Raw genomic sequence first — 24648 nt, 5'->3', positions numbered from 1 at the left:
AGACTTGCATTGACCTTCATGTTGTGCATCGGTGCGGTTGCCATGAGGTGCCCTGTGCTGGATGCATCTTCCTGCTGTTGCCTCGGGAATGCGCTAGCGAAGGGACAGGCTGCTCTGTAACCCTTTGCTGCTGCCAGAAACCGAGACAGACAAACATGCTGTCCCCCCTGCCCATCCCTCCACCCAGCCCAAGGGCTGTTCCCCGTAGAGCCTCCGTTCCAGTGAAAGGGACTGTGGGGTGTTAGGGCTGCGCATGTGGCTTCTGGTGAGGTTGTTACTGGTACCCCGCAGCAGTGCTGTGCTGTTTGGGTACTGGGAGCTAAATGGAAGGAAGCTTCATGCCAAGGGTGAGAGGAGGGGAGCGACTGGTGAAGCCCTCCATATGGACGGGAGGACCTGAAGGGAGCACTATAGGGTGAAGGAGCTTTTGTCGATGGTGTGGGATAACACCTGAGTTTAGAGAGACTGCACACCTTCCCAGAGAGCCCAGTGTGGGGACACACGCGGCCCAGGCATGAGGGTGGCTGCTGTGTGTATCTCACAGGGCGCTCTGGCCTGGGTGCTGCTCTGCACTGGGTGAGGATCTGTGCTGTCTGCTCCTTTTCACGTGTGCCTGTCTGGGAGATAAAACAGGGGAGCAGAATGTGCTGCCCAGGTGTGCTGAACGCTGTCAGTTGCCCGTCTCTCCCTCGACCTGTCCCACCCCGGCTCAAGGACTGCTGCAGCCAGCTCAGCGATGACATTTATTAACGGAGGGGGCTTTGACAAAAGGCATGCTGCTCCTGCAAAGGCTCCTCGCTGTAACTCCCTCTCCTCTCGCCAGCCCATGTGAGGCAATGGCTGCTGGTGTTGAAATTCATTAGTGTTTCCTGACAGGCGATGGAGGCTCGCTCTGTCTGTTCCCGCTTCCCTGCTCTCATGTCCCTGCTTCGCGCGCGCTGATATTTAAAGCTGATGTGCAGCTCATGGGCTTGCTGCACGGTGACAAGTTTGGGGGTGATTGAGAGAACTGAGAGGGTGGCAGGAAAGCAAAAGAGGGAGGTGGGAGGGAGGGAGAAGGGACCTGTCTCAGGGCTTGTATGAAAGCCCAGGGCTTTTCAGACTCACCAAATGCAGTGCCTTTCCACAGCACTGCTGCTTGTGAAGTTTAAGTACAGCCACTCTGGGGCGGTTTGGCATGGAGTGATGGGGGTAGAGAGAGGGAAGGAGTCACCTGGTAAGGGCCAAGGGCTCATCCAGTGGCGAGCAAGGGGAGCGTGGGTTCCTCTGGTCCCTTCCCGGGTCTGTGGGTCAGAGAAGCACGTGAGCGGGGTGGCAGAGGCCTGACTGAAGGCTCAATCCCTCTGTCCTTCGCTTAGGACAGGAACATGAGGGGAAGCTGGCTATGCACTTGCCTTTCTGCGCTGTAGGCCTGTGGCTGGCTCCAGCACTATCTCTGTCGTAGATTCATTTTTGATTTGCTAGGTCCTCACTGACCCACTCTTCTTTTCTGAGCAGCCTCCCAGTTCCCTGTGGTGACATGTACTGCCTTGGAGCAAGGATGGCTGCCCCACACAGGCCCTGGCCTGGGGATTTGCTCTCCAAGGCTCTTCTGGAGGAGTATCATGGGCCTCTCCTTTGGAGAGGAAGATTGTGCTGAAGGCTGGGTGACTGCACCTGGGTTGAAATGACATCTGGGACATTGTTATTGCTAGTGGGATGGCTGAGCATGTGGGTACCAGGGCTGTGTTCAGAGCTCAGGTGGGGAGGAGACATTTCCTTATTAAAATCTTTGACTACATAGAAAAGCTGCCTTATTCTAACTTTGAATTATTGGCGGTGGGGGGGGGGGGGTTGAGTTTTGTGGGTTGTTTTTTTGTTGGTGTTTTTTTTTTTTTTTTTTTTGGAAACATGGGTCAGCGTGTTTTAACTTCAGCAGGTTGCTAGTTGGTTTGGGCTGTGCTGTACGCCTGGAGCGCCCCGCTCGTGTGGGTGCTCTTACACAGCACTACCGGAGGGCTTCTGGTAGGGTGTGATTATTTTGGCAAAGCACTGCCAGGCCGTCTACACCTTCTCTACAAGCTCCTCAGCTCTTTGGAAGAGGATCTTGCCTCTTTACATCCCCAGGGCATTGAACTCTGCTGGCTGGGACTTACTGTTTAAACAAAGTTTGGATCAGTTTTGGCTGTCCCCTTGGGAGAGTGTGGGTTTAACTAAACTGCTTTAAACGCCTATCTTTCCTTCAGCTGATGCAAGATTCAGTGCTGATTGATGTGGTTTTGCCTTCCATTAGTGCTGTTGCTCTGTTAAAGCATCTCATGTGTTTCAGTGTGTGGATGTTATTCCCTTGCCATCTTTCTGTGTTAGGAAAGGACACCCAAGCTTTCCTGAGCTTTTCAGAGTTCCAGGAGAAATTACTATCTCTTGACCTGTCATGTGAGAGCACCTGGTAGAGATCCTATACTTGGTCAAAAGAGAGCAGTGCTGCCAGGGCTGGGGATCATTCAAGCGATGCCTTGCCTAGCTTTACCTTGAACTGTGGTGCAGGGCTGGGAGGGATTTCCAGCTCTCCTCTTAGGCTCCTGCCTTGTTGCTGTTGTGTGCTGCTGCATCCACGTAGCTTCGTTCAGTCTTTCCCGCCCTCCTTCAACCACAGAGGGGATGTGAATGGATTTCCAAGGCAGGAGGGTGGTGGGAAGGGGGCTGAGGGTGCCTGCCCTCTCCTTGGTGGCCCAGTGCAGTGGGATTGGCCAGGGCACAATTAAAATGTTCTGTATCTGTTACAACTCAAGGTCTCTAGTGCATAGATTTTTTTGAAGGCTGAGACCAGGTCTATAAATATCAAGATTTAATGTCCCTTTATCTTTCCTGAAGAGGGATTTGTTCTTTTAACTGGCTCAATATCAATACACCCAGTGAGTAGAAAGTGGCCCAATTTCTTTGTCTGCTGACATCCTGAACCCAGAAGCAGATGGACATTAACCAGTTCTGATTAGTTGGGAGAATCAAGCATTAATTTTTTATACACTAGGACCACCTGAGTGATGGAAATCAATTATGGCTGCCCCTCCTCCTTCCATATTAATGTGGTGGCTCTGAGCAGAGATGGAAGAACCTGTTGAAATGAGAAACCCCTATTTCTTAGCTTGACCCCCTAGATAATTAGGGTTAAATTGATATGCTATCGCACTGGTGACACATTTTTATCTGCCTCTGTTTGTACAAGAGGATACAATAGTGGAGGAAGGACCAATTTGTGCCCTGCTCTAGCTAACCAGACCGAGATAAAAGGTGTCACTAGTATGATAACGTTCTCGCCTCATGCTCCTTTATTGTTGCTCAATTTGCCTTTTTTTTTTTTTAATCCCATTCTTTCTTTCAATACCCTTGGTCATATTTTAACTCCATGCCATTGCATAATGATGCCCTGCTAAATGTGTGTGGAGATAGGCAACTCTGGCTGACAGCCTTCCCTGATAACGGAATTCCAGCCCATCCATCACTAGGTTGCTCTCCTTAACTTAGGGAAAGTGATAACTAAAGCAAGGCCGTTTATCACCGCCGAGCTGTGCACTTCTTACCGGCTTGGAGAGAGCTGGCTTCAACAGGAGAAATGCAGCCATGTGACCTCGCCTCCTATTCGCATCTCGTTCATCTCCAAGCCCCATTTACCCTGCCGCATACGGAGGAGCAGGGCTGAATGGAAAATGGAGCCCAGAGTGATGAAGCTCTCCGAAAATGGCGTGTAGCTGCCACTGCTGACCACAGTCCAGGGAGAGCTCTCCCTATCAACTGCAATCATCCCTGAAGCAAGGTGTTTGGCTGAAGGGATGCTTTTGAGAGCCACCTTCCTTCCCAAGGAAGTGAGAACTTCCCTGTTTGGGGAGACAGGGAGACCTAATTCAAAAGCTGGAAGGATCACAGGATGTTGAATGAAGTGTGCCGCTTGCTCTCTTCACTTTTACTAGAGAGAGGGCCAAATCCAGAGGTCTTTGCTCAGGCAAAGCTGCTCCCAGTGATCAAGGTTGAATTTTGCCAAAGCAAGGAGCCGTGCTGATAGAAAGAGTCCATTTTCCAAATGAGCTGCTCCAGTGAATGGTGACCCTGATAAATGGAGATACTTCCTTAAGAGCCTTGGCAGTTTTGTTGCCCAGGAGGAGAGCACAGGTGTGCCTTGCACCTGGGAAAGACCTTGGAGAAACTCCTGCCTGGTTGCCAGGGCTGGGGAGTGTGGGGCTACTGCAGGCAAAAGGCTTGGAGCTGGGGAAGAGAGGTGCAGGGGTGTTTTTTCCTTCCTGTAGTTACGTGGAGACCTGAGTTCTGTGCAAGAAGAGCCGCCCATTCCTTGTGTGTTCTGGGAGGGTTGCGTGCCCAGAGTGGACCAGAACCATAGTGCGATCCTTCACTAAAGTCATAGAGTGACTATATCCCAGCTTAAGGAGTAGACCAACGTTTTTAAGCTTTGGTCCCTGCTGCTGAAAGCCTGCCCAGGTTGTAGCACGTGTGTAGATCTTCCAGTGCTTCACAAACTTCATGGAGAAGTGTATGCAGTGCTAATGTGAAATGAGGGGAGCACAAGCACAGAGCGGGAGGGGGAATGTGCTGAGGTCACATAGCTCCACAGACAGTTTCTGGGGTTATGTTACTTGCTTTAAAAAATGGGTTATTTATTTAGTTGACATATTTATTTGGAACATTTATTTTCTCCAATTAAAGATCCGCTGTCCAGAGACAATAAGTATTTCTCTAACTGGAGCTAGACGGAGACCTATGTTAATGAACACCTTTTAAGCTGGGAAGAAAACCTCCACTTTTAGTAGCACATCTTTTGTTACCTGCTGTCGTGATCCTCTCTAGCCAAATGTGAGCAGTCTAAGGTTAAGCTGATCGTATGGTGGTATTAAATTGGTCATTTGTTTTGGAAGGTGCCTTTTCCTTGTGATCTTTTTTGATTTTGGCACCAGTAGAAAGCAGCTTCCCTAGTGGATGAGCTTTCTTAGGAAAGAAATGGACAATGTCATGGACATACATATAACGGCTGTAAAATGCATGGGTCAGGCTGCCTTTTATGTGACAGCTCTGTTATGCAATTGCAAGGAGTGACTCCAGGTGGTTTATTTCAGAGTGATGATGCTAGCATCAGATGAGCCATGCCCAGAGATGAGACCATGCTGTCAAGTCACATTGCTTGCCCTGCAAATTGTCTTAGTCCTGCTTGCAAGCTCATTCTCTTGACAGGCTTCCTACTTTCAAAGAGATTCCTCTGGACCTCCTTATACAAATTTCTTTGTATGATGTAAATTACTACTCCTAAGTGATGCCGTGCTTCTTTTCAGGACCTTGCGTTTGGCTTTGGCACAGAGTCTATTCTTTTCTTAACCTAAGTAGCGCTCTCTGTTTGCTGGTTCTGTTGGCCACATACTCCTGGGAGATTGCTCTGGGTACGTTTGCTAGCTTGCTTCCTTTTCTTTCCATTGAAATGGAGGCAGAACCAAGGCTGGACCATTCCTCAAGTAGTGCGATAACTTGAGTCTCACATTATCTGAAAGTGACTCTCACCACCTCTGACAAGCACAACTGCTTATAGGTCTGAAGAGGCACTGCCCTGTTCACTGGGGTGGGGGGTGGGGGGGGTTGGAGCTGAGCTGAGCAGAGCACTGTGCAAGGGTGTGCTGATGATGTACCCCCAGCTCAAGGCAGTGTATCTGGCTTGTGCTTACATCTGAGCAGAAATTGTTCCTGAATTTCAGCCTTGAACCTGAAGTCCTGTCTGGGTTATCCATTCTTCCCCTTATGCAGAGGGGAAGATTTTGCCCTGGACAGGGTCTGCGTCGGGATGTTTGTCCCATTGATGCTGGCACAGCTCTTCCCTCCTTCCCTACAAAGTCCCCCGGAAAGCCCTGAGATGTCCAAGGAAGTTGTGAGGTTTCCACACACCCCTCCATTTTCAAAGGCTAGTTCCTGGGGTTGTGGCTTTTAACACACAGAAACGGGTCTAATTTAGTCATTTATTTAGTTGACATATTTATTTGGGATGTTCCTTTTCTTCAGTTAAAGATCCTGTGACCAATGCCCCAGGCATGCTCAGCAGTACGTGAGTGAACAAGATCCATCAATTACTCTTGATCAGATCAAACTGGCTGGGGAGAACTCCCATAACTCATCTCCCTGCACAGGCTTTGCTGGAGTTGCATAGCCTTGCTCTACTCAGCCTTCCCCATCTCCTGACAGAGGAGGGCACTTCACAGCTACCCTGTGAATACGCTGGGGCTCGCAACCCTGGGAGAAGCAGCTTTCAAAATCCTGGGGTCCTCTTGTCCCTTCAGGGAATCCTCCTCCTTTTTCAGTAGAGCTTTATTTTGTGAGCCCTGTTCTGGCTGCTTGCTGTAGGAAGAGAGAGGTTAAATACTCACACTGACAGCTCTGAGTGCTGGCTCTCACGCCCTTACTGAGACAGCGTGCTATGCTTTGCATCCTCAGAGCTGTGACTGCCCTCTTCTTCCAGGCATCTGCTTGAAAAGCAACCTCTGCTTTCTCAGCACGCTCCTACAAATGGTGGCCCTGCAGCATTACCACCCCAAAATGAGTGCATTGGCACCTCCCTTCCTCCCTCATGTCTCACTCAGCATTTTACACATAAAGGCCAGGTGGAGAAAGCAACAAGGCACCGCAGCTGAATTGCCTTATTGTTTCTTCTGTCAAGTCCTTCTGTCTGCCCCGTAAGCCTCAGGGTGAGCAGGAGGGTTTTGCAGGGGATTGCAATGAGTTTGCTTGTTTAAGGACAGCCTGGATGCTCTGGTCATGTTTGCAAGCTAGCCACTGGGGAGAAGGGCTCCACGCTGCAGTTATACACAGTTCCCATTTAAAACGTTCAGCCTATAAGGTGGTGTCCAGCAGCCTGGAGGTAGTTGGATGTACCTAAGACTTCAGCTAAGTTGTGTTCTTGTGAGATTTTTTTTGCCAAGAACTGAGGATCCTTCTGATGTGCAGCATGTTACAGCTGACTCAAGGGTCTGTTCCCTCTCAGTACCACATGTGCTTAATAAAACAGTTTGTGTTGTCAGGACACAATAATTGAATCAAACCTGCTCTCTCTTCTCTCTTACAGGTTACCAGGACAATGCCAGTACTTAGGGCTGCCAGTTGCTGATTACTTCAAACAGTGGATTAATCTGAAAAAGGTACTTTTGTGCGAACTGCCATGGTCCCTATTTCCCTCTCTTCCCCCTCCCCTTTATCTTTTCGTTTCCTCTTTAGGGAGGTGTCTAATAACTACTGCTGTTTTGCATTGAAATGAGTTATTTTCTCAGAAGCTGGGCTGAGTGAGTCCTTTGGCTCCCTATTGTATCTCTTCTAATAGAGTCTTCCTGTACCTGATGGGATGTGTTCTGCAGCTGGGGAGAATCCCATTGTGGCAGGCACAGTGCGGCATCTCTGCATAATAGCAGGACGCTGTGAGGCCCTTCTTCAGCAGAGGTTGTGCTGTCCCTCTCTTGCTGACTGTCTTCTAGCAGTTTAAGGCTCCTAGGAGTGCAGTTCCCTTCAGATTGAATTCTGGTTGGAAAAAACACGGAAATCTCCCAGTTTAAAAGCCAGCATTTCCCCTTATGCTGTGGGGAAGGGGAACTGTCTCAGCAGCACATCCACGTGAAGGACCTGCGTTCACTTTGAAAGAGAAATACTTTGCACTTTACTGTGCTGTCTTGTGTTCCTTCACACCTTCTCTGGCTGGCTAAAGAGCAGCCTGTCATGTACGCAATGGATCTCCTTGCTCAGATGCTCCATCTGCGCAGAAAGTTGTGGTGATGCCGTAAGTGGCAAATTGGAGTGGGAAGAAAAAAAAACCTAGCAACATTGCAAGCAGTGACAGTGTGGGGCCCTGGGGACTGTGCACAGGAGAAACTGGGGTGGCCCTTCCAGTTAAGCCTTTGGATAAGTACAATTCTCCTCCCTCATCCAATTTAATGTTTTATTTAGGTTTCTGCACCTTTTCCTGATAATTAGGGGTCTCGATAAATGCAATTTGCTTGTAAACAGCTCTTTGTACTTGTGGGCTTTTTTTTGGCTCTTTTATTTCTTTATTGTTTTAAATGGGAATGTGAGTGACAGGCTGAGCAGCCGCAGAAGGACAATTTGCATGATCTGTTCCGTCAAATAGGGTAGAACATGAACCTAACAAGGGATGCTGGCAGCGCATTCCCGACTGAACTTGTCAAGGGGTCTTGTATTTCCCTGCTGTCAGAGCAAATCTTTTGGCTGATTGCTGGTCCTTGGTAAATGAAATCTGAAAGCACATTGGGGCATTCTGCAGTTCAGTGACCATTAATGATCGCCATTTGAAGTTCACTAAACTTCTGGTGAATGGGTATAACCAGCTATATAACCAGCAGGTTGATGGCTGCAAAATAATAATAAAAAATCTCTGTATACCGTGATGTTTACTAAGAAGTAGGTTGATCCAGCTGTGCGGTTCCTCTGGCCCCCGGGATGAATGACTTATTGCTCTTTCCTGTAGTTCAAGGCTCCTGGATTTAGCATATTAGGAGCTGGGATTCATCATAATACAGTTAGACAGGCAGGCAAGGGGCAGTTCTTCAAGACAGATATTCGTGTATGGTGCTTCAACAACTAGTATGATATTAAGTTGAGGGCTGGTGAGCATCAGTGAGGTACCAAGCACAAGGCTAAAGCAGGAAGAGGAAGAGCGCTCTCCTGCCCTGTGACTAAGACCTGCCGTCTCTGGGGCAACTGCTGTCCCTGCAACTTGCTGTCCACTGCCTGTGGATGTTTGTGGGGGATCTGCCTGTGTTTTTACGAGAGAGGATTTCCAGCCTAGATAAATAGTTCTGTTTGAGCAGTAGGACTCAATAGGGCCTCAGTATCTCTCGACTTTTGGGTTACTAGTATGAGACAAATAAGGATGGACAAGTAAAGAGCCCCCTGCTCTTCCCTTCATAGCTCAGGCATCCCCTTTTCCCTTCCCTCTGGCAAGTTCCTGGCTTAGAAATACCTCCCAGGTTGAGTCTGCCTCTGACCTGATCTGTGAAGTGAAGGTGTTGGGGGCTGTGTGAAACCGCTAATTTCTAGGTCATGGTTAATGACAGAGACCTGGATTGTTCAGATGTTAAGAAAAGAGGCTTCTTTTGAGTTTAAGTGGCATGTCTGACAGTAGCAGTTTCCTGCAGAATAGTAGCCCCATCTGCACCCTCTTATCTCCCTTGTGGGTCTCTGTGAGCAGGCTAACAAGAGGACCCTGCAGAATTAGGGAACTATTGCAGCAAGTACAAGGAATGCAAAAGAGTGAGACTGCGTGCTGGAAAAATTACAGGCTCATTCCTACACTGTGAAGTGTTTGGGTGTGGGGGAGTGGGGGCAGACTTGTGTTTTTTATGCTTGGGTGTAGTGCAGCAGCAACAAGATACGTTCCAAATTCCCTTTCCCCATGCACAGCCCTTAGCTTCTCCCCACTTTTTTTTTTATTTTTACATTTTACGTCATTTAAAGAAACTGTTTTTGACTGCACTGCCTCTGCTAGAGAGCCTCTAGAGCTAAGCAGTCCCTCTTCTCAAAATGGTGTGACAGTCATTCTCAGGCTTTCTTGTCTAATAAACTCTTTCCCTTGTCACTTCTGTGCTGCAGGAATGGTGCGGGCAAGCACCCTGTGTCTTCAACCTTCTTTCTGAGTTTCCATGAGTTGCCTTTTGGGCAGGCTCAATGCAGGAATCGGGGGCCCCTGCTAGTCACCACACTTGTGAAAACCTTTTTGGATTGATCTGGCAATGCTGGTGATCAGTGGTGGTGAGCTCCACACCTGGCTCTGCTGCCCTGGGCAGTGATGGCCACCAGGCCAACAGTGTCTTGGGATCTGTGAAGAAGCCTTCTAGGGAATACAAAAGGAGAAAATGCACTTGGCAGAGTTTGCGGAAGTTTTACCTTGCCCTGTGGCCCACTCCCCGCCGCCGCCTACTAATGCATCCCTTCCATCAAGCCTGATTGGTGCTTGCTGACATTTTTAATGTCACTGAGCGATCTTGTATCGCTAGTGAACTGTCAGTGTAGAGCTGTCTTGGGGCAGAGAGTTTATCATGTTCTTCACTTCGATTAGCTAAGCATTCTGGGAGGGCTGCAGAGAGCAGAGAAGGCTTTGTCTGAGTGCTGCAGCATCTCAGATATCCCCCTAAACCATCTCAATAGAGAGTCACCATCCTGTCTGCCAGTTTGCCTTATGTGCCTGTCATGTAGATTAGCAGAGGCACTGTAGGGTTAGGATTGAGGTGCAGGACCTGAGCTGTGTTCTCTCTGCTGGATGCTCAGGACTGAAATAGCAGCGTGCTTAGTGCCAGGAATGAGGGGCACCGACGGAGCGAAGTATGCAGAGAGCAAAAGGCTGTGGGGCAGGATTTACAAGGACAAGAAAATTGCTGCAACTAACAAGCTAGAACCAAGCTACTGCCCCATGAGTACTGCCAGATAGCCTGGATAAAATCTGTAGTGCTTATTCTAACACAAAGATCAGCTCTTGTTCATGCCTCCTTTACTTTTTTGAGAGCCTCTGTGGTTTATCTTTCCAGCTCCTGCTTGGGTCAGCAATAGAATCAGTGAGGCTGAGCGTCCTTTCCATGGCAAACTCCTCACGCTGGGGGGTTAGAGCCAGAGTTGTGTTAGGCTGAGGCTGCGACTCCTGAGATCACAGGGCAGCCCAGAGCCTTTTTATGATTTATTTGTGCAAGAAAACATTAGAAAGGTGATGAAGATGAAGGTATCAGAACAGCCAGACCAAAAGTCTGTCTAGCCCAGGTCCTGTCTCTGCCAGAGGCCAGTGGCAAGTGCTTGAAGGGTGTAACAGAGAGCAGGGTCAGAGTCAGCTTTCTCTGGTGATACCTTCCCCGTTCCCAGCAATCATCTATCTATCTCTTCAAGGGATTTGGGCTAGAGGCTGCCTCTGGCCCGCTGTGTCTAGCACCCACTGTGTTTACCATGTCTGTCTACCAGAAACTTGTTAGTCCTTTTCTGAATCCATTCATTCTTTTGGTTTTTATGGCATCCTGCAGCCATGAGTTTTGCTATTTAATTATGCATTAATTTTACTCTCTTTGTTCACGTGTTGTGTGAAGAAGCATGCCCTTTTGTTTCTTTTAAACCTGCTGTCTGATCGTTTTCATGGGCCTAGATCTTGTGTTGTGAGAAAGAGCAAGGAAGTGTTTCCAGTTCTCTTCTCCTGTGCTATTCTTGATTTCATAGACCTCTGTTGTGTTCTTGCTTGATTGTCTCTTTTCCGGGACAGCAGAATTGTTGTGCGAGAGCTGGCACAAAAGCATTTTGCTCGTTCTGTGACCCTAGAATTAGGTTACAGGAGCTGTTCCATTTTTAACATTGCATATGTCGCCCTCGTCTTCTCTTTCTTCTCTGGACGTTATGAAGTGTTTTATGTGACCAGTAAAAGATTGTTTTATTCCTTCTGTTTTAAATACTATATTTTTTTAAAAAAGACAACCTTGGGCTTCCAGATCCACCATAGAGCTGCCCTTTTCTCAGGACAGCTGCTCTCGTGACTATCTTTTATTCCTATTCACAGTAGGTAGCCTGTCTTGAGACACAGTAACAGTGGGTGCTTCCGAAGTGACAGAAAACTGTTCCTAGTTTGACATCCTCCTTAAGTCCAGGAGGGTTTGTTTTTTCCCCTGCAGTTTGAATGCCCTGCTCTCAAGGCTCGGTTTGACTAGCTCTAATGAAAACGAAGATTTCTAATTGATTCGTGCAAGGATTGTAATATGTTCTGGGTAGACAGTGGCAGTTACAGATGACTATATAGGAGGTGGCATTGCCGTGTGAGGGTAGGAGGGGTTGCCTTGTCTGACTCCATCACCAGCCAGGGCTTCTCTGAAAAGTTTCCATCATCTTGCCCCGGTATAGCTGGCCCAGGGCTTTTACGTCTCCCAGGTTGCACGTGTTGCTGCTCCTGGTTTTGTTACTGTACAGGGAGTGGGTGCTGGAAAAAGCTTCATAGGTCATCCAATGTTCACTAGGGGTAAGGAGTGCAAATGGGCATAGATATATCAGGAGAGGGGAAAAATTTAAGCGGGCTTTATCTCATATGGTCCTCGCTGGCTGATATAGTGTGTTTTCCACACCATATAGCAGGATTGCAGCTGTACACTCCTGCTTTGCCCTCTTTATAAGTCCCCCAGCCAACCATCCAAGGGAGGGAAAGTGATCCTGACAATCGCTGCTCATAAAATTATGGAACAACTATTTGGAGAAAGAAGCTGTTCTGTGTAGCGTTTGGCATATGAAAGGCAAGGGTTGAATGAGACGGGTGGATGAATGCAACTGTCCTTCTTCCGTTATGAAACAGAACTGACAAAGCTTTGGGAAGCACAATGTGCCCATACTGGGGGGGGGGGGGGGTATGGCTGTGTGCAGAGCTGGCCTTTTCCAGGCCCAGCTTTTATTGATCTGTGGGTGTTCATAGCATGGAAAACAAACTGTTAATACATATGCACAAGTGTTTTAAGGTCACCTACTCATTTTGTGAAATAACACAGAGGAAGCATGTAATCGGATGTTTTTGTTAATATTTGGCAACTAGAAACAAACGCATCTTAAACAAATAAAGGTTTGCTAACAGCTTTTTGTGTCTCCTCTGAATGAACAATTCTTTCTGCCTTTGGGATGGGAGGAGGAGGAGTTTTCAGGCACTTTGTATTGAAAGCGTCTCAAGTGCTTTGGACAAAAAACATTGAAATGGATGCAATTGTGAAATGGTTTGTTTTTTGGCCTGGATTCCTGGAAGTTGCTTTCACGCGGTCTAACCTCTCAAGGACTTGCTGTGATTGTTATGAATTACCTGTTTATTGACTTGTTGGCTGTAGAGAATCTGAAAGGCATTGTACCGTCAGATGACCGAAAAAAGGACTCCCGGAAAGGGCACAGTGCTTCACAGCCGTAGCGTTAAGCACATGAGTAGACGTTGCCACTTAACTGCCAACAGCCACGTATGAGCTCTGTTGGATCTCTGAGGCTCTGTCATACCTTCCTCCTGCAGGAGCTGTGCTGAGAGCGTTCTCTGGGCTCCTCATCCCCGCCTCTGCAGCTCTTGGCCTTGGGGAGCCTTTCTCAGAAGGCAGGAGTAATAGAGAGTTGGGGAAGGAAACAGATGGAAAAACAAACGACTCTAGGGTTAAGGGGAGTACAAGTGGCTTTTCCACGTAGATTAGGAAAGAAAAGTGTCTGTGCAACAGCATTGGCTCGTAACTGGAAGAAAATGGTATAACTGCTTATAACAGCTTAATATCGGTGTTTATTAAATGCTTTTGTTCTGTGTTTATGGAAAAGCAGAAGATATATCACCAAGCCAAACGTTCTCTGTTTCAACAGGATTTTGTGAAGTTAAGTGGCAGCTTTAAGTTGACATTCTGCATAGCTGGTTTATAGGAGTTTTAAAAGATCTGGCTGAGAAGCCCTGGATGTTAACGTTGCTTTTAATAAGTCTTTGAACATGGGGGAAGTTCCAGAGGACTGGAAGAAAGCTAATGTTGTACCAGTAATTTAGAAGGGCAAATGGGATGACCGATGAAGTAATTATAGCCCTATCAGCTTGACATTAATTCTGGGCAAAGTAATGAAAAGCCAGATATCATAGTTGATTAATAAAGAATGAAAAGAGGGTAATATAATGCCAATCAATGTGGATTTATGGAAACTAGATCTTTTTCAAACTAACTTGATATTTTTTTTATGAGACTACATGTTTGGTTGATAAAGGTAACCATGTCAATGTAATATACTTCTGGAAGGCATTTGACTTGGTACCTTATGACATTTTGATTAAGAAACAAGAGTGATACAAAATCAACATGGCACACATTACATTGATTAAGAACGAGCAAACTGACAGCTCCTAGCATTTAATTGTAAATGGGTAATCATCATGGAGTGCATGTCTTCCTAGTGGGGTCCCACAGGGATCTATTTCTCAGACCTCTTGTATTTAACACTTTTATCAATGCCCTGGAAGAAAACATAAAAATCATTTTTGATAAAGTGTGCAGATACTGCACCCAGGAGGCTGATGCTCTTGGATTTATAAACAAGGAATAGTGAGCAGGAACAGAGGGGCTGGAGCATCTCTTTGTTTGGGACTGGTTTGACCCGTAAGGATCCTGGGTCCCTCTCCCTCCGGAGTCTGTGCATCCCAAAGGATTCTGGAAACTTGGAGGCTGTTGACGAGAGCTGTGAAGACCCATGAGAGCACTTGCTGTACAGTAAAGACCCTGAGAGCTGTTTAGGTTACCAGAGAGAAGGGTAAGGGTGACTTGGCTGTAGTCCCTAAGTATCTAAATGGAGAGCCAAAATGTGGCGAGCGGCTCCGTTAGTCTAGCCGGTAAAAGCATAAGCAGTTCCAATGCCTGGAAGCCGAAGCGAGATAATTCAGGTGCAGATTTTTACAGTGAGGGTAATTAACCAATGGAACAACTTACCGAGGGCTGTGGTGAATTCTCAAGCTCAGGATGGAAGGTTTTTTCCTGACAAGATCAGCTCTGGTTCAAACAGGAATTAATTTGGGGCAGTCTCATGGCCTGTGCGGAGGGTCAGGCCAGCTGATCGCGGTGGTTTCTTCTACCGTGATAGTCGTTGCCCGTCCGTCTCAGCGCAGCTCTCGCTGGTTCGTTCCCTCGCGGTGAGGGCGCCTTTGAAGGCGGCTGGGGAGCGTGCGAGCCCTGTGCTCGTGTCTGGCACGAATGCCAAGAGGCTCGGGGCCGGGGGCGGCATCCCCGGTGCAGGCGGCGTAGGTGCGCGGCGCTGCGGGGAGGGCAGGGCAGCCCTCCTGCTCCCGGCGCCTGAACGCTGCAGCCTCACACGACTTCTCCTTTAAATCTGTCGCGCAGCTGTCTGAACTCTGAAATTTCTTTCACTCACTCCCTCGCCTTGTTAACATGTGTTGCCTTTGGGGTAATCAGGGAAAAAATATTATGTCCTTTTACAATTACCGGGTTTTGGAATATTAAAATGTCTCTCTGCATCGGCAGTGTTATTTTGATTGGTATTCTAACCTTTGACTAGCCCATAAAGCGAGCCGCTCTTCAAGCCAATATTGCAGGACTGAAATTTAATTCCGAAATGATTCCAGATAATAGGGAGACAGATAATATATGCATGAAGGATATTATGTTTGGACTAAATGCAGCAGGGCCAGGGCTTGGGAGTTGAATAATAGCCCAGAGTGAGTTATAATCTGTGGGACAGAAATACCTTACTGTCAGGGCCAGGAGAGGAACTCTTAAATCAAAGGGAGGGAGAAGAGGAGGGAGTCAGAGGATAGTTATCTGAAAGGGAAAGGGCATCCAGGAGAGGCCTTAAAGGAACAGCCCGCTTTGTCCCACTGCAGAGGGACACTTCCTCCCTTTGTTATTTAACAAGAAGTGCTGAGTAAAAACCTTTTTCCAAGGAAAGCCAAAAGCGGGGAGTTGTGCTGGGAAGAGAGGGTGAGAGTCAGCTGTGAGGCAAGTTCTTGACGGTCCTTTCCCTTTCCTGCTCCTGAACTCATTAGAAGGGGACGTGGTGGGAGTCAGTTCATCAGACTTCTGTGCCTCGCTCTCCCTAGAAGTTATAACCAAATAAATCAAGGGGTTGTTGATGTGTCAGGTTTGCAACACGTACGAAGGTAGGAAGCTCACATAGAATAATCGTCAGCGTTGTCCTGGATATCCATGTTCACGTGCAACAAACAAAAGCACAGCATTTGGGTTGCGTGCCCAGCCGTTTTTCAAGCCTTTGCTTTCCCTCTTCAGCCTGGGGGTCAGCAAGGTTGTCCCCATCAGTCAGTGACAGGCACTGGAGCTGCTGCCCGAGCTGGGGATTGTAGACACAGAGTAAGGGAATCCTATGTGGCAGCTGAGATGCAATGAAGGAACGTCTCCTGCTCTGGGACCTCTCTGCCCTAGGGACGAGAACTGGGATGTTGTGTCATCTGCTCCTCTGCAGTGATGCTTTGTGCTTTGCTGGCATCTTCCAAGACGGGTGGAGCATAGCCACCAAAGCATTTTTCACTCTGCAGTAGCTCAGACCTGTAATGTGAACCTACTGGGTGAGATGTTGGGAATTTATGTAGCTAAACTACACAGAGCATTGAGGAGTACAGTGAAGACAGCTGTCCTGGAAGGAGTGGAGGTGAACAGACAGGCGCTCTAACAGCAGGAGATGGAGAAACCATCTCTGCCTGCAGGGATAACACATACCCATGTCAATATAACAGACTTTGGCTCCATGATACGAGCTTATAATTTCAAAGTGATGATCCCACATTAGCATTTCATTTCCTCTTCTTGCAGTCTCGGGAGCCGGTCCTGTTAAAGCTGAGATGGGCTCTAGGTGCAACCTGGAAGCTTTGGGGGTTTTGGATGACTTGAGAACTGTAACATTAGTGCTTGTCCCACACAGGCAGAAAGAGCAATGTCCATCTGGTTATTAATCAGAATGATTTTGCGTTTCCTCTCCTTTTTCTTTTTCTTTTTTTTTTCCCCTTTTTCTTTCTTTCTTTATTTTTTTTATTTATTGCATTCTAAGTCACAGGAGCAATTTCCTGTGGGAGCATGTGTGTGTGTGTGTGTGTGAAGTCTTATGGGAGCAGATAGGAATGACTGTGATCCCCAGAGGGTTAACGTAAGTTCTTGGACTTGGTTTATCAGAAGGTAGATAAGTTTCCTAGCTTGCAAAATAGAGGATGAGTTTAGTAATTCCTTTTGGCCATAAAAGCCACAAATGTATGAAAGGGACCCCTTCTTGCTGCCAAAATCATGCCAAGCCAAAGGCTGTGAGCGGGGCATGTGGAACCTGTTGTTTCCAATTGCCATTTAGACTCTCCTGGACTGGTAAAGACAACTCCTGACGTGGGGGGTCCTGTTATGTGGAAGCTTCTTTAGAGCTACACCAGTGCACCAGTGCAAAGGGAACGTTTCAGTCCTATTAACAGGAAGTTCTTCCTGAAACTTCCTTCCTTCCTTCCTGTTCGCCACGTCTACCCCACGTATGTTCTAGTGCATGTTTGTCTCACAGCATCTCACACACTGATTAACTTTTTTACTAGCAGAAATTCTTCTATGTTTTCTTCTACTAATACATACTAAAATTACAGTATGGTGCATGTTAAAGTCTCACCTCCTTTCCTGGAGCAAGTTTTTTGGAGCTTGGCCTTAGCCTCTGGAGCAGCACAGCTTTCTGAAACTGTGCTATAAAAACATTGTCATTGCAATCCAACCCTGTGGTCTAGGGCAGCTCACTGGGGATAGAGGTCTTTGCAGCATATCCCTTGCAGTGCATGGTGACACACAGCTTTCACTTCTTGGAGGAGGAGTTCTTGTTATCCCAGATTGGTTGGCCTTCTCTCTTCAAACTTGGGCTTCCTAAAGATTTCCAGGGGTGCTCTTGGAGTAGAGAAATAACCCTTGAGTTTGTGAGTAATTCTCCACTAAGGGTTTACAGATTATTCTGCTCCTCTGCCACCTGCCAGCAGGGTAGCAAGTAGGTCCACCAGGTACCTGATGTGCAATAATACCTGCTCACAGATTATCATTTGCAGCATGGAGGGAAAAGCATCTCATCTTTGGGATCCAAACTCGTCCTGGTCTGCACCATCTCATGGGGATTGTCCCCCAACTCCAGTTTTGATTTATTGCTTTACTACTTTTACCTGCAGATTCACTTGAGTCCTTGTAGACACTGGGTGAGTTTAAACTGAACAAATACATTTAACTTCAGCAAAATTAGACAAACAAATTTAACTACAGTGAAGCAAAGGGCTTTGCTCTGCATGACAGTGCTGGAAACAGTTGCAAAAGAAAAACTTTGAAACAAGATGATGCAAATACTAGGTCCTACTCTACAAGGATTCTCCTTCCAGGGTCTCTGCAACTTGGGAGGGCTGGTGGTCTGACTTCCCTCGTGCCTCTCCTTGCAGGGTGAGCTGGCCCAGAGGAGTTGTTTCAAATGACTTCTTCTCTCTTCCTTCATTACAGATGGTGTCCTTCTTAGCTAGTGGAGAAGCTTGCTCTCTCCTGGGGGCTCCTTTAGAGCTTGTCTTCTTTTCTTTGTTAAGAGGGGTAGAAAAGTCTGACTCTGTATTTGCTTTGACTTCATTTCTGTTTCTTTTTCCAGTAGAAATGTAGCTTTAGGACTTAGGCCTGTGATGATATACATTTCTTCCCTCCCTTGTTTTGTGTAGTTGAGTGCCAGTTTTGCAGATATGTGTCTGGGAGTTGTCATGGGTCAGTAGCTGAATGTGAGTCATCAGGGTCAGCTGTTGTGCAAAAGGCAAATGCCTGCTAAGCCCACGCAGAACCTACAAGGCACATGAGGTAATGCACCCACTCATTCAGCACTGGTAAGGCTTCAGTTGGGCTTTGCTGTCCAGCTTGGCATGCTGCACTCTGGGGAGGATCTGGATCTACTGGACAAAGTGCTCAGTCCAGTAGAGAGCAGAAGAAGGATGAAAGGACTGGATAACATGACCTCCAGGAGAAGATTGAGGGGCCTTGGCTTAGAGAAGACCAAGCAGAAATAAAAGTTTTCAAAGACGTGAAAGTTTTCAGAGAAGAAGGGAAAAGTCTGTTCTGGGTGTTTGCAGTGGACGACTCTTAAAGTGATCTCCTTACCATCTGCAAGGAAGTCAGTAAATAATCTCTAAGGGTGAGGACAGGGATGTGGGACCTTTAGTTCTTGAGATTTTCAGGGCAGTTTAGAAGAATATGGTAGAGATGGTTGGGATGGAGCTGCTCCTACTTTGGAGTGATCACTTGTCCCTTCTTACCCTTTTTACTTCTTGCTCCCTTGCGTTTGGACACAGATTGGCTACTTTCCTTGGCACTGCCCTGCCACATATCTGAAACTCCGAGTGGTGGGAAAGAGATGTTGTCTTGGGTGCTTTGTACAGTCTCTACTGCTCTTCTAATGCCATGAGCCTGGATCAGGTTGTTTGTACTGGGGAAACTGCAAGGCAGCCTTTATTATTACATAATAATCAGGCTCCAGCAAGGACCTTCAGGCTCCAGCAAGGACCAGGGTTTCCTGGAGCCACAGGTACAGAGAGCTCACAGGTGAGGTGGGAAAGTGGTGATCCAAGAGAAAGAGAGGCACACAATGAGTTACTCAGCCTGGCTCAGCCTGCTGTTACACGTCAAAAGCTGAGAGTAGAATTTGTGCAGTTTTTGTTTTCCCCCTTCTAATTGGAGCAAAATTTTTGTCTGCTAGATGGGATTGTAAACAGCAGTTGCTGAGTGTGCTGATTGGTTTACCAAAAGCATCCTTGTTTACGCAAGAGGTTGGAGGCAGGTTGGCGTTTGTGGTTCTTCTACACGTGCATTGCCACAGCCTGCAGGTGAAAGGTAGAGAGGCAGCTGCTCAGACCTTACTGCTCTTCCTGCTGAGTGCCATATTGCTCGACTGCACCTAGCTGTGCCTGTGCCTCTCTCCTTGCTGTGGGATCTGAACATCTGGCTGCTGCACCGAAGAGCCTCCTGGTCCCCATCTGGCTTGCTCTGTTGGTATGTGTGCAGCTACTCCAGTTGAATGCATTGCCCAGACCTTTACGCGCGGAGGCTAGTTGCTGTAGGCTGGTTGAGGAAAGAGCTGGGATGGCTCTCCTCATCCTGCCTGTTTATTGGGCGGCGTACTATATTTGTGAAAGACAAAGTTTTGGAATGAGCCTTCGAAAGCAAGTAATAAAATAAATTGCAAAGAAATCCAAACAACTTGTACCTTTGAGAAATGCTTTTTCTGCAATGTTAAGGTTATGCAGACTGTAGTGGCCTGAACGTCCCCTCTTGTGGGGTGCAGACAGACGGTAAGTTACTGCAGGGCTGGTCATGGTGTGCGCTGGAACCTGTTAGCTGAATGCTCTCTGTACATGCTCTCTATAACGGTGTGCATAGCATTACTGTGGAACAGCTGGAGTACTGCGAGTTCGCATCCAGACTTGCCCTATAATGTACCCTTGAAGTGACATTGCAGGAGCAAACCTGGGAAATCATAAACATGGTCAGAATTAGGCTCTTGATTCCCTAATAAGAGGGTGCCTGCCTGTTGCAGGCCCACTGTTCTGCGTGCGTGGAGTGAGCGTGGCTGTTGGGCCCTTCATGCTGTGTGTTTTCCAGAGGAGCAGCGAGTGCCCCCCAGCAGAACAGCACATGGGGATCCAGAAGCCTCCTGGATCGCCCTGGCAGGAGGCCGGGGGCTCATCTGGCCGCTTTGCCTGGACCTTGTAAACATGGTCAGTTGCTGGGATGTCTCTGGGTTCTGACCTGGAAGAAAGAGAGAGATGTAGAAAAATCCCAGCCACGTGAAGGATGAGAAAAGCATGCTTCTCTCTGCTACTTCCTCCTAGTGAATCCCTCTGCCGTTTACCTCTAAAACCTATCCGGAGACCCAGATGTGCCCATTCACATGTGGGCAGTTGTGATGCCTCTGGTCCCACAAGCCTGCCTGCCTGAAGGGGGTGGGACAGCCCGAGTTTCCCCGAGGTCTCACCGTTGGGTTTTCACACGTCCTGCGGTCGGCCTGAGAGACTGCAGCTGTGTGCATGCCCTCGCAGTGAGAGAGGCAAGGCTGACCCCAGGCCTGACACAGCCTCCCCCCGCAGTCAATACCAGAGCAAAGCAAGAGGAGAAGGGATTAAAGGCAGGACATGTTTTACAATAATCCTGCAACGTGTGTTGCATTCCAGGCTGGGAGTAGCTGGGAGGCAAAGGCATGATGCGTGAAAAACGGCCTTCCCCAGAGCCCCATGGGTCCACAAGGGGCAGAGCATCCTGCATCTCTGCCCTTTGCCTCATGATTTACATGGGTACCAGCATGGCTGCCTAATGCCTGGGAAGGAGCTAAGCCCCCTTTTCTCTGCATTTAAAAGGTAGGAGGCTTCATGTAGGAGCATAAAAATGGACCCTGTATAGCTCTCCAGGGCAAGGATGAGAGGTTAATCAGAATTGCTAGTCTTAGGGATTAACATGTTAACTGGTTTAGTCCTCATTGTCCCACGGAGCCAGCACAGCTGCAGGAGGAAGAGCTACTGCCTACAACCACTACTGTCAGCAGCAGGCTGGTTTTACGGTAGGGCACAGGGCCAGGGAGTTGCACGTGCTCTCTGCCCCACAGAATGGCTTTGCCTTGGGCTCTTGTGCCTAGCTTTTGTCATGTGCTGCACCTTCCAGGACAGGCAGTTCCCCTCCTTCTGGCTGCCCAGGACCACTGTGGTGCCTGCTCTGCCTTGGCCCACATTGCTCTGCTTGCTTGGTCCAAATAGGAATATCAATCACGGGGCAGGGGAAGAGGCAGTAGCAACCTGCTCCTGCACTCTCCTCCCTCCACTGCTGCTTGGGATGGAAGTGCTGGCAATCAGCTGTAGGCAAATGGCTTGCCAATAAATGGAAATTGCTTTTTTGTACAGTATTTTCCTAGTGCTTGGTGCTGAGCTTGATGCAGTATCCTGCTGAAAGGAATAGGACTTCACTGCTATCTCACTTGCCAGAGTGTTTGCTGCTACTGTTTTTGCAAGAAAAATATGGGTATGCAGCCTCTGCCCCATTCACACAGAGGCATGCCTTGGCTTGGCTTTGCATCTTGTAGGCTTGGTATAAAGCAGCAAGACATGCTGAGCTGGGAGATGGGAGATACTATGGTGGAATTTGTATATTAATAACTTGTAGTGCTTCACACATTTAATTAATTAAATCTCTGAGAGCCCCAAGGCTACTAAGCAAGTTGATTTCAGAATTGGGATTAAACATCTCCTGTCTCCCTTCCCCCGTGCTGGCACAGCACTTCTGGCTTCATCCTGGCTTTTGCTCTTACAACTTGCAAGTTTCTCTGATTGAGCTTTTTGTATACAGGCCGTGAATTGGATCTGCTGCAGCAGCTCGTTAAGAATCGACTGGGAAGTCTGCAGTTATGATCTGCCTCTGTTTAGGCAACAGGCCATCCTTTGTCTTCCACTAGGCAGAAACTGCTTCTGTTTCATGGCCCCCTGGGAAGAGAACTGCTGATCACTATGAAGCATGAGCCCCACCAGGTATCTCACAGCAGTTTATTTTCCCAGTTCCCAGGGTGCTGTCTCCCACAGACTGAGACCATATTCCTCCTTGGGTGCTCTTATATTAATGTTGCTGCCTGGCTCTAAAGGCCATCCTAGCTCCTGAGTGAGAGACTTTGCTACTTTTTTGTGCCTCCTATTCCTGCTCCTGCTCTTCCCCTATTCTGCACCGTACTCGGTACTTTGGGCTCTTTGCTTCAGTAGTTGCAGCTGAATCCCTCTGGCCTGAGACAAGCAGCAGCTTCTCGCAGTGCCATTGGGGAGGTGCTGGTGCTGCTGCGGTGGGTCTTGGAACCGAGCCTTACGGGCAGCACGTGCCACAAAAGAAGTCTGTCTTTCGTTGCTTCTTTAATGCTGCAAAATAAAATGTAATGTCTTGAAGAAGTGAAATGTTTTTCTCCTTAATAATTAGAGGTGAGAGAAGATGGGAAAATAAATAAAACCCTTTCTTTCCCCCCAAGAAAGAAGTGGGACCCTCTTAGTGGAGGTAGTGGCATGATCTCACGATGCGCAGTAGAAGCTGCGTGGCGGCCACCATGTTAACATTGTGGGCTCCCTTCGGGGCCACTGGAAGATTTCTCAAGTGATTTGTTGCAGGAAATTGGAAGGGACAGGTGTGGGATTTATATATTTTTAAACAAACTCTGGATATTCACTGTGTGGTCTTTTGCTAACTTCAGGAAAGCCTGCTCTCTTTGCGCTCCAAATGTCGCAACCTCTGTCAGCCTGGCTGTGATTGATGCTATTAATATTTTAGAGATCATTTAGGATCTCTGCCTCGGCTGTGCTCCTCACTCAGGGAGGAGCTGTCCTGCGTGGATGCCTGCAGCAGCAGCAGGAGAGCGCTTGCTGTTTGCCGGTGCATTTTGTAGGAGGTAGGACTGCAGGTTAGCAGAGCCACTGGGACTGGTGGGAGCTCCGTGCTAATTTGTAGCCTCAAGCAGGACCGAGTTGGCCCCTTCTATAGGTGAGGGTGTTTCAGTCTCCCTGGGACATTCACTTCTGTCCTCCCCTTTTGGCAAAGGGGCTGGCCTCCCTCTGGATGTTATCCCTGGTGACTGCATTTGGCCAAGGTCTTTGCTGTGGAGGGGTGTCCCCATGCATCTGCGTACCCATGCACCTATGCACCCCTTCCAGCCCCTGGAGCTGGCCTCAACGGAGCTGCCAAGCCCCAGAACAGCTCCCCATCTCTTCTGTGTTTTGGATCTCCCTTTGCGGTCATGCCATGTATGATTTGGCCCCACAGAGTTGGCTCTGCTGCAGCTTTGCTTGTGGGGTCTGTCTTTAAGCTCAAGTTGCAGAGTTCATGCGCGCCCTTGTGGCCCCCAGCTCAGTCCGTGGTGCCCATCAAGAGAGTGATTGACACCTTTCTGTGGTGCCATGCACCACCTCTGGCTGCCTCTCAAGATCTGCCTGCAGCCACAAGCGTAGGACTCATCCTGCACAAATAGGCCTTCATCCTTCCACCTCACGTTGTGTCCTAGGTCTGCTGTAAATGGTGGAGCTCTGTGACGGTTACTCATGTTTAGGAGAGCTGCCTGGTAGTGCTCTGCTTGCTTAGCCTTCCCCACGGGCCCTGCTAAAGCCAGCTGTGGGAGGGAGGCCTCCGCACTGTGGGGACAGGGGCTCCGCCAGATCCGGGAGACAGAGTGAAGCCACGTGACTGAATCCCAGACTGTGTTTGCTCTGCCTAATTATCAAAAGTATGAGTTTGTTCTGCTAGGTGCACATTATGCCTTTATTGTGGTGTAATTATGCCAGCTGCCTATGTTTAGTGTCATAAAAAGGAATAAAATGCCCATTACCCGCCTAAAGAATTCTTCTTGTGGGTTTTTTTTTATTTTTATTGCTCTGGAGTACACAGTGGGGATATCTTTGATCGGCAATTCTCCATGTAAAATAGCTAGTGAAATACTGTGCCTTTCGGAGAGCTCCTCCAGCCAGCAGCCTGCAAAGGCAGCTGGCCTGCCAGCCTCACCTGGCGCCGCCTCTGCTGCTTATTGCCAGCCCGATCTGGTGGTCAAGATGGTGGAGCCTGCACGTTCCCTCCCTTTCTCCAGCGGGAACTCGGCGGCTTTCAGATAGGTACCAGCAGCATTTCCCTGCTGCCTTCCAGATCCCAAACTGCCTACTAGTGCCACAGTGCCCAGGAGGTGCCAGGTGCTTTCTGAGCCTGGGAGACGACAGCCTCTCTGTCTGTACTTCTGAACTGTTCAGAAAGATGCAGTGGTGCCCAGGTGCAGAGAGGAAGGGGTGCGAGGACTGGGCGCTGGCCTTTGGTTTGGAGAGCCCAATATGACAAGGACTCCCATGCCCTGGGGAAGACACTACAATTGTCTGTGGAGCAGCACAGACTGATGCCCTTCACACCAGCTGTGTCCCCAGGAAAGCACACGTGGATGCAAGTGCCTGGTCTGGGCTGCTCAACTCCCACCTATGAGTGCGGATATCATGTAGGTGCTGTAGATGGGCCCTCCTCGTCAAGGAAGAGCTCCTTGTGCTGCTTGCTGCTGTACGTGCTGATTGGAGAGCAAGGCACACTGGGGCCGTGCTCTCGAACAGGGCTTTGCTCGTCTCATGCGCAAATGAGT

General features: G+C 48.4%; 1 protein-coding gene across 2 annotated transcripts in view; it reads left to right on the top strand.

Annotated features, from left to right (window-relative positions):
- Positions 1-24648, top strand: part of ERI3 (ERI1 exoribonuclease family member 3) — a 158078-nt gene that overhangs the window by 48341 nt on the left and 85089 nt on the right. For both annotated transcript variants that reach the window (XM_068952899.1, XM_068952898.1), the window contains exon 6: positions 7088-7160. In XM_068952899.1, coding sequence (XP_068809000.1) covers positions 7088-7160 — 73 coding nt within the window. The remainder of the gene's footprint in view (positions 1-7087; positions 7161-24648) is intronic.

The sequence above is a fragment of the Struthio camelus genome, chromosome 8, assembly GCF_040807025.1.
Source record: "Struthio camelus isolate bStrCam1 chromosome 8, bStrCam1.hap1, whole genome shotgun sequence".
Lineage (NCBI taxonomy): Eukaryota > Metazoa > Chordata > Aves > Struthioniformes > Struthionidae > Struthio > Struthio camelus.
The sequence above is the reverse complement of the archived record's forward strand: the minus strand, read 5'-3'. Positions and strand labels throughout refer to the sequence as shown.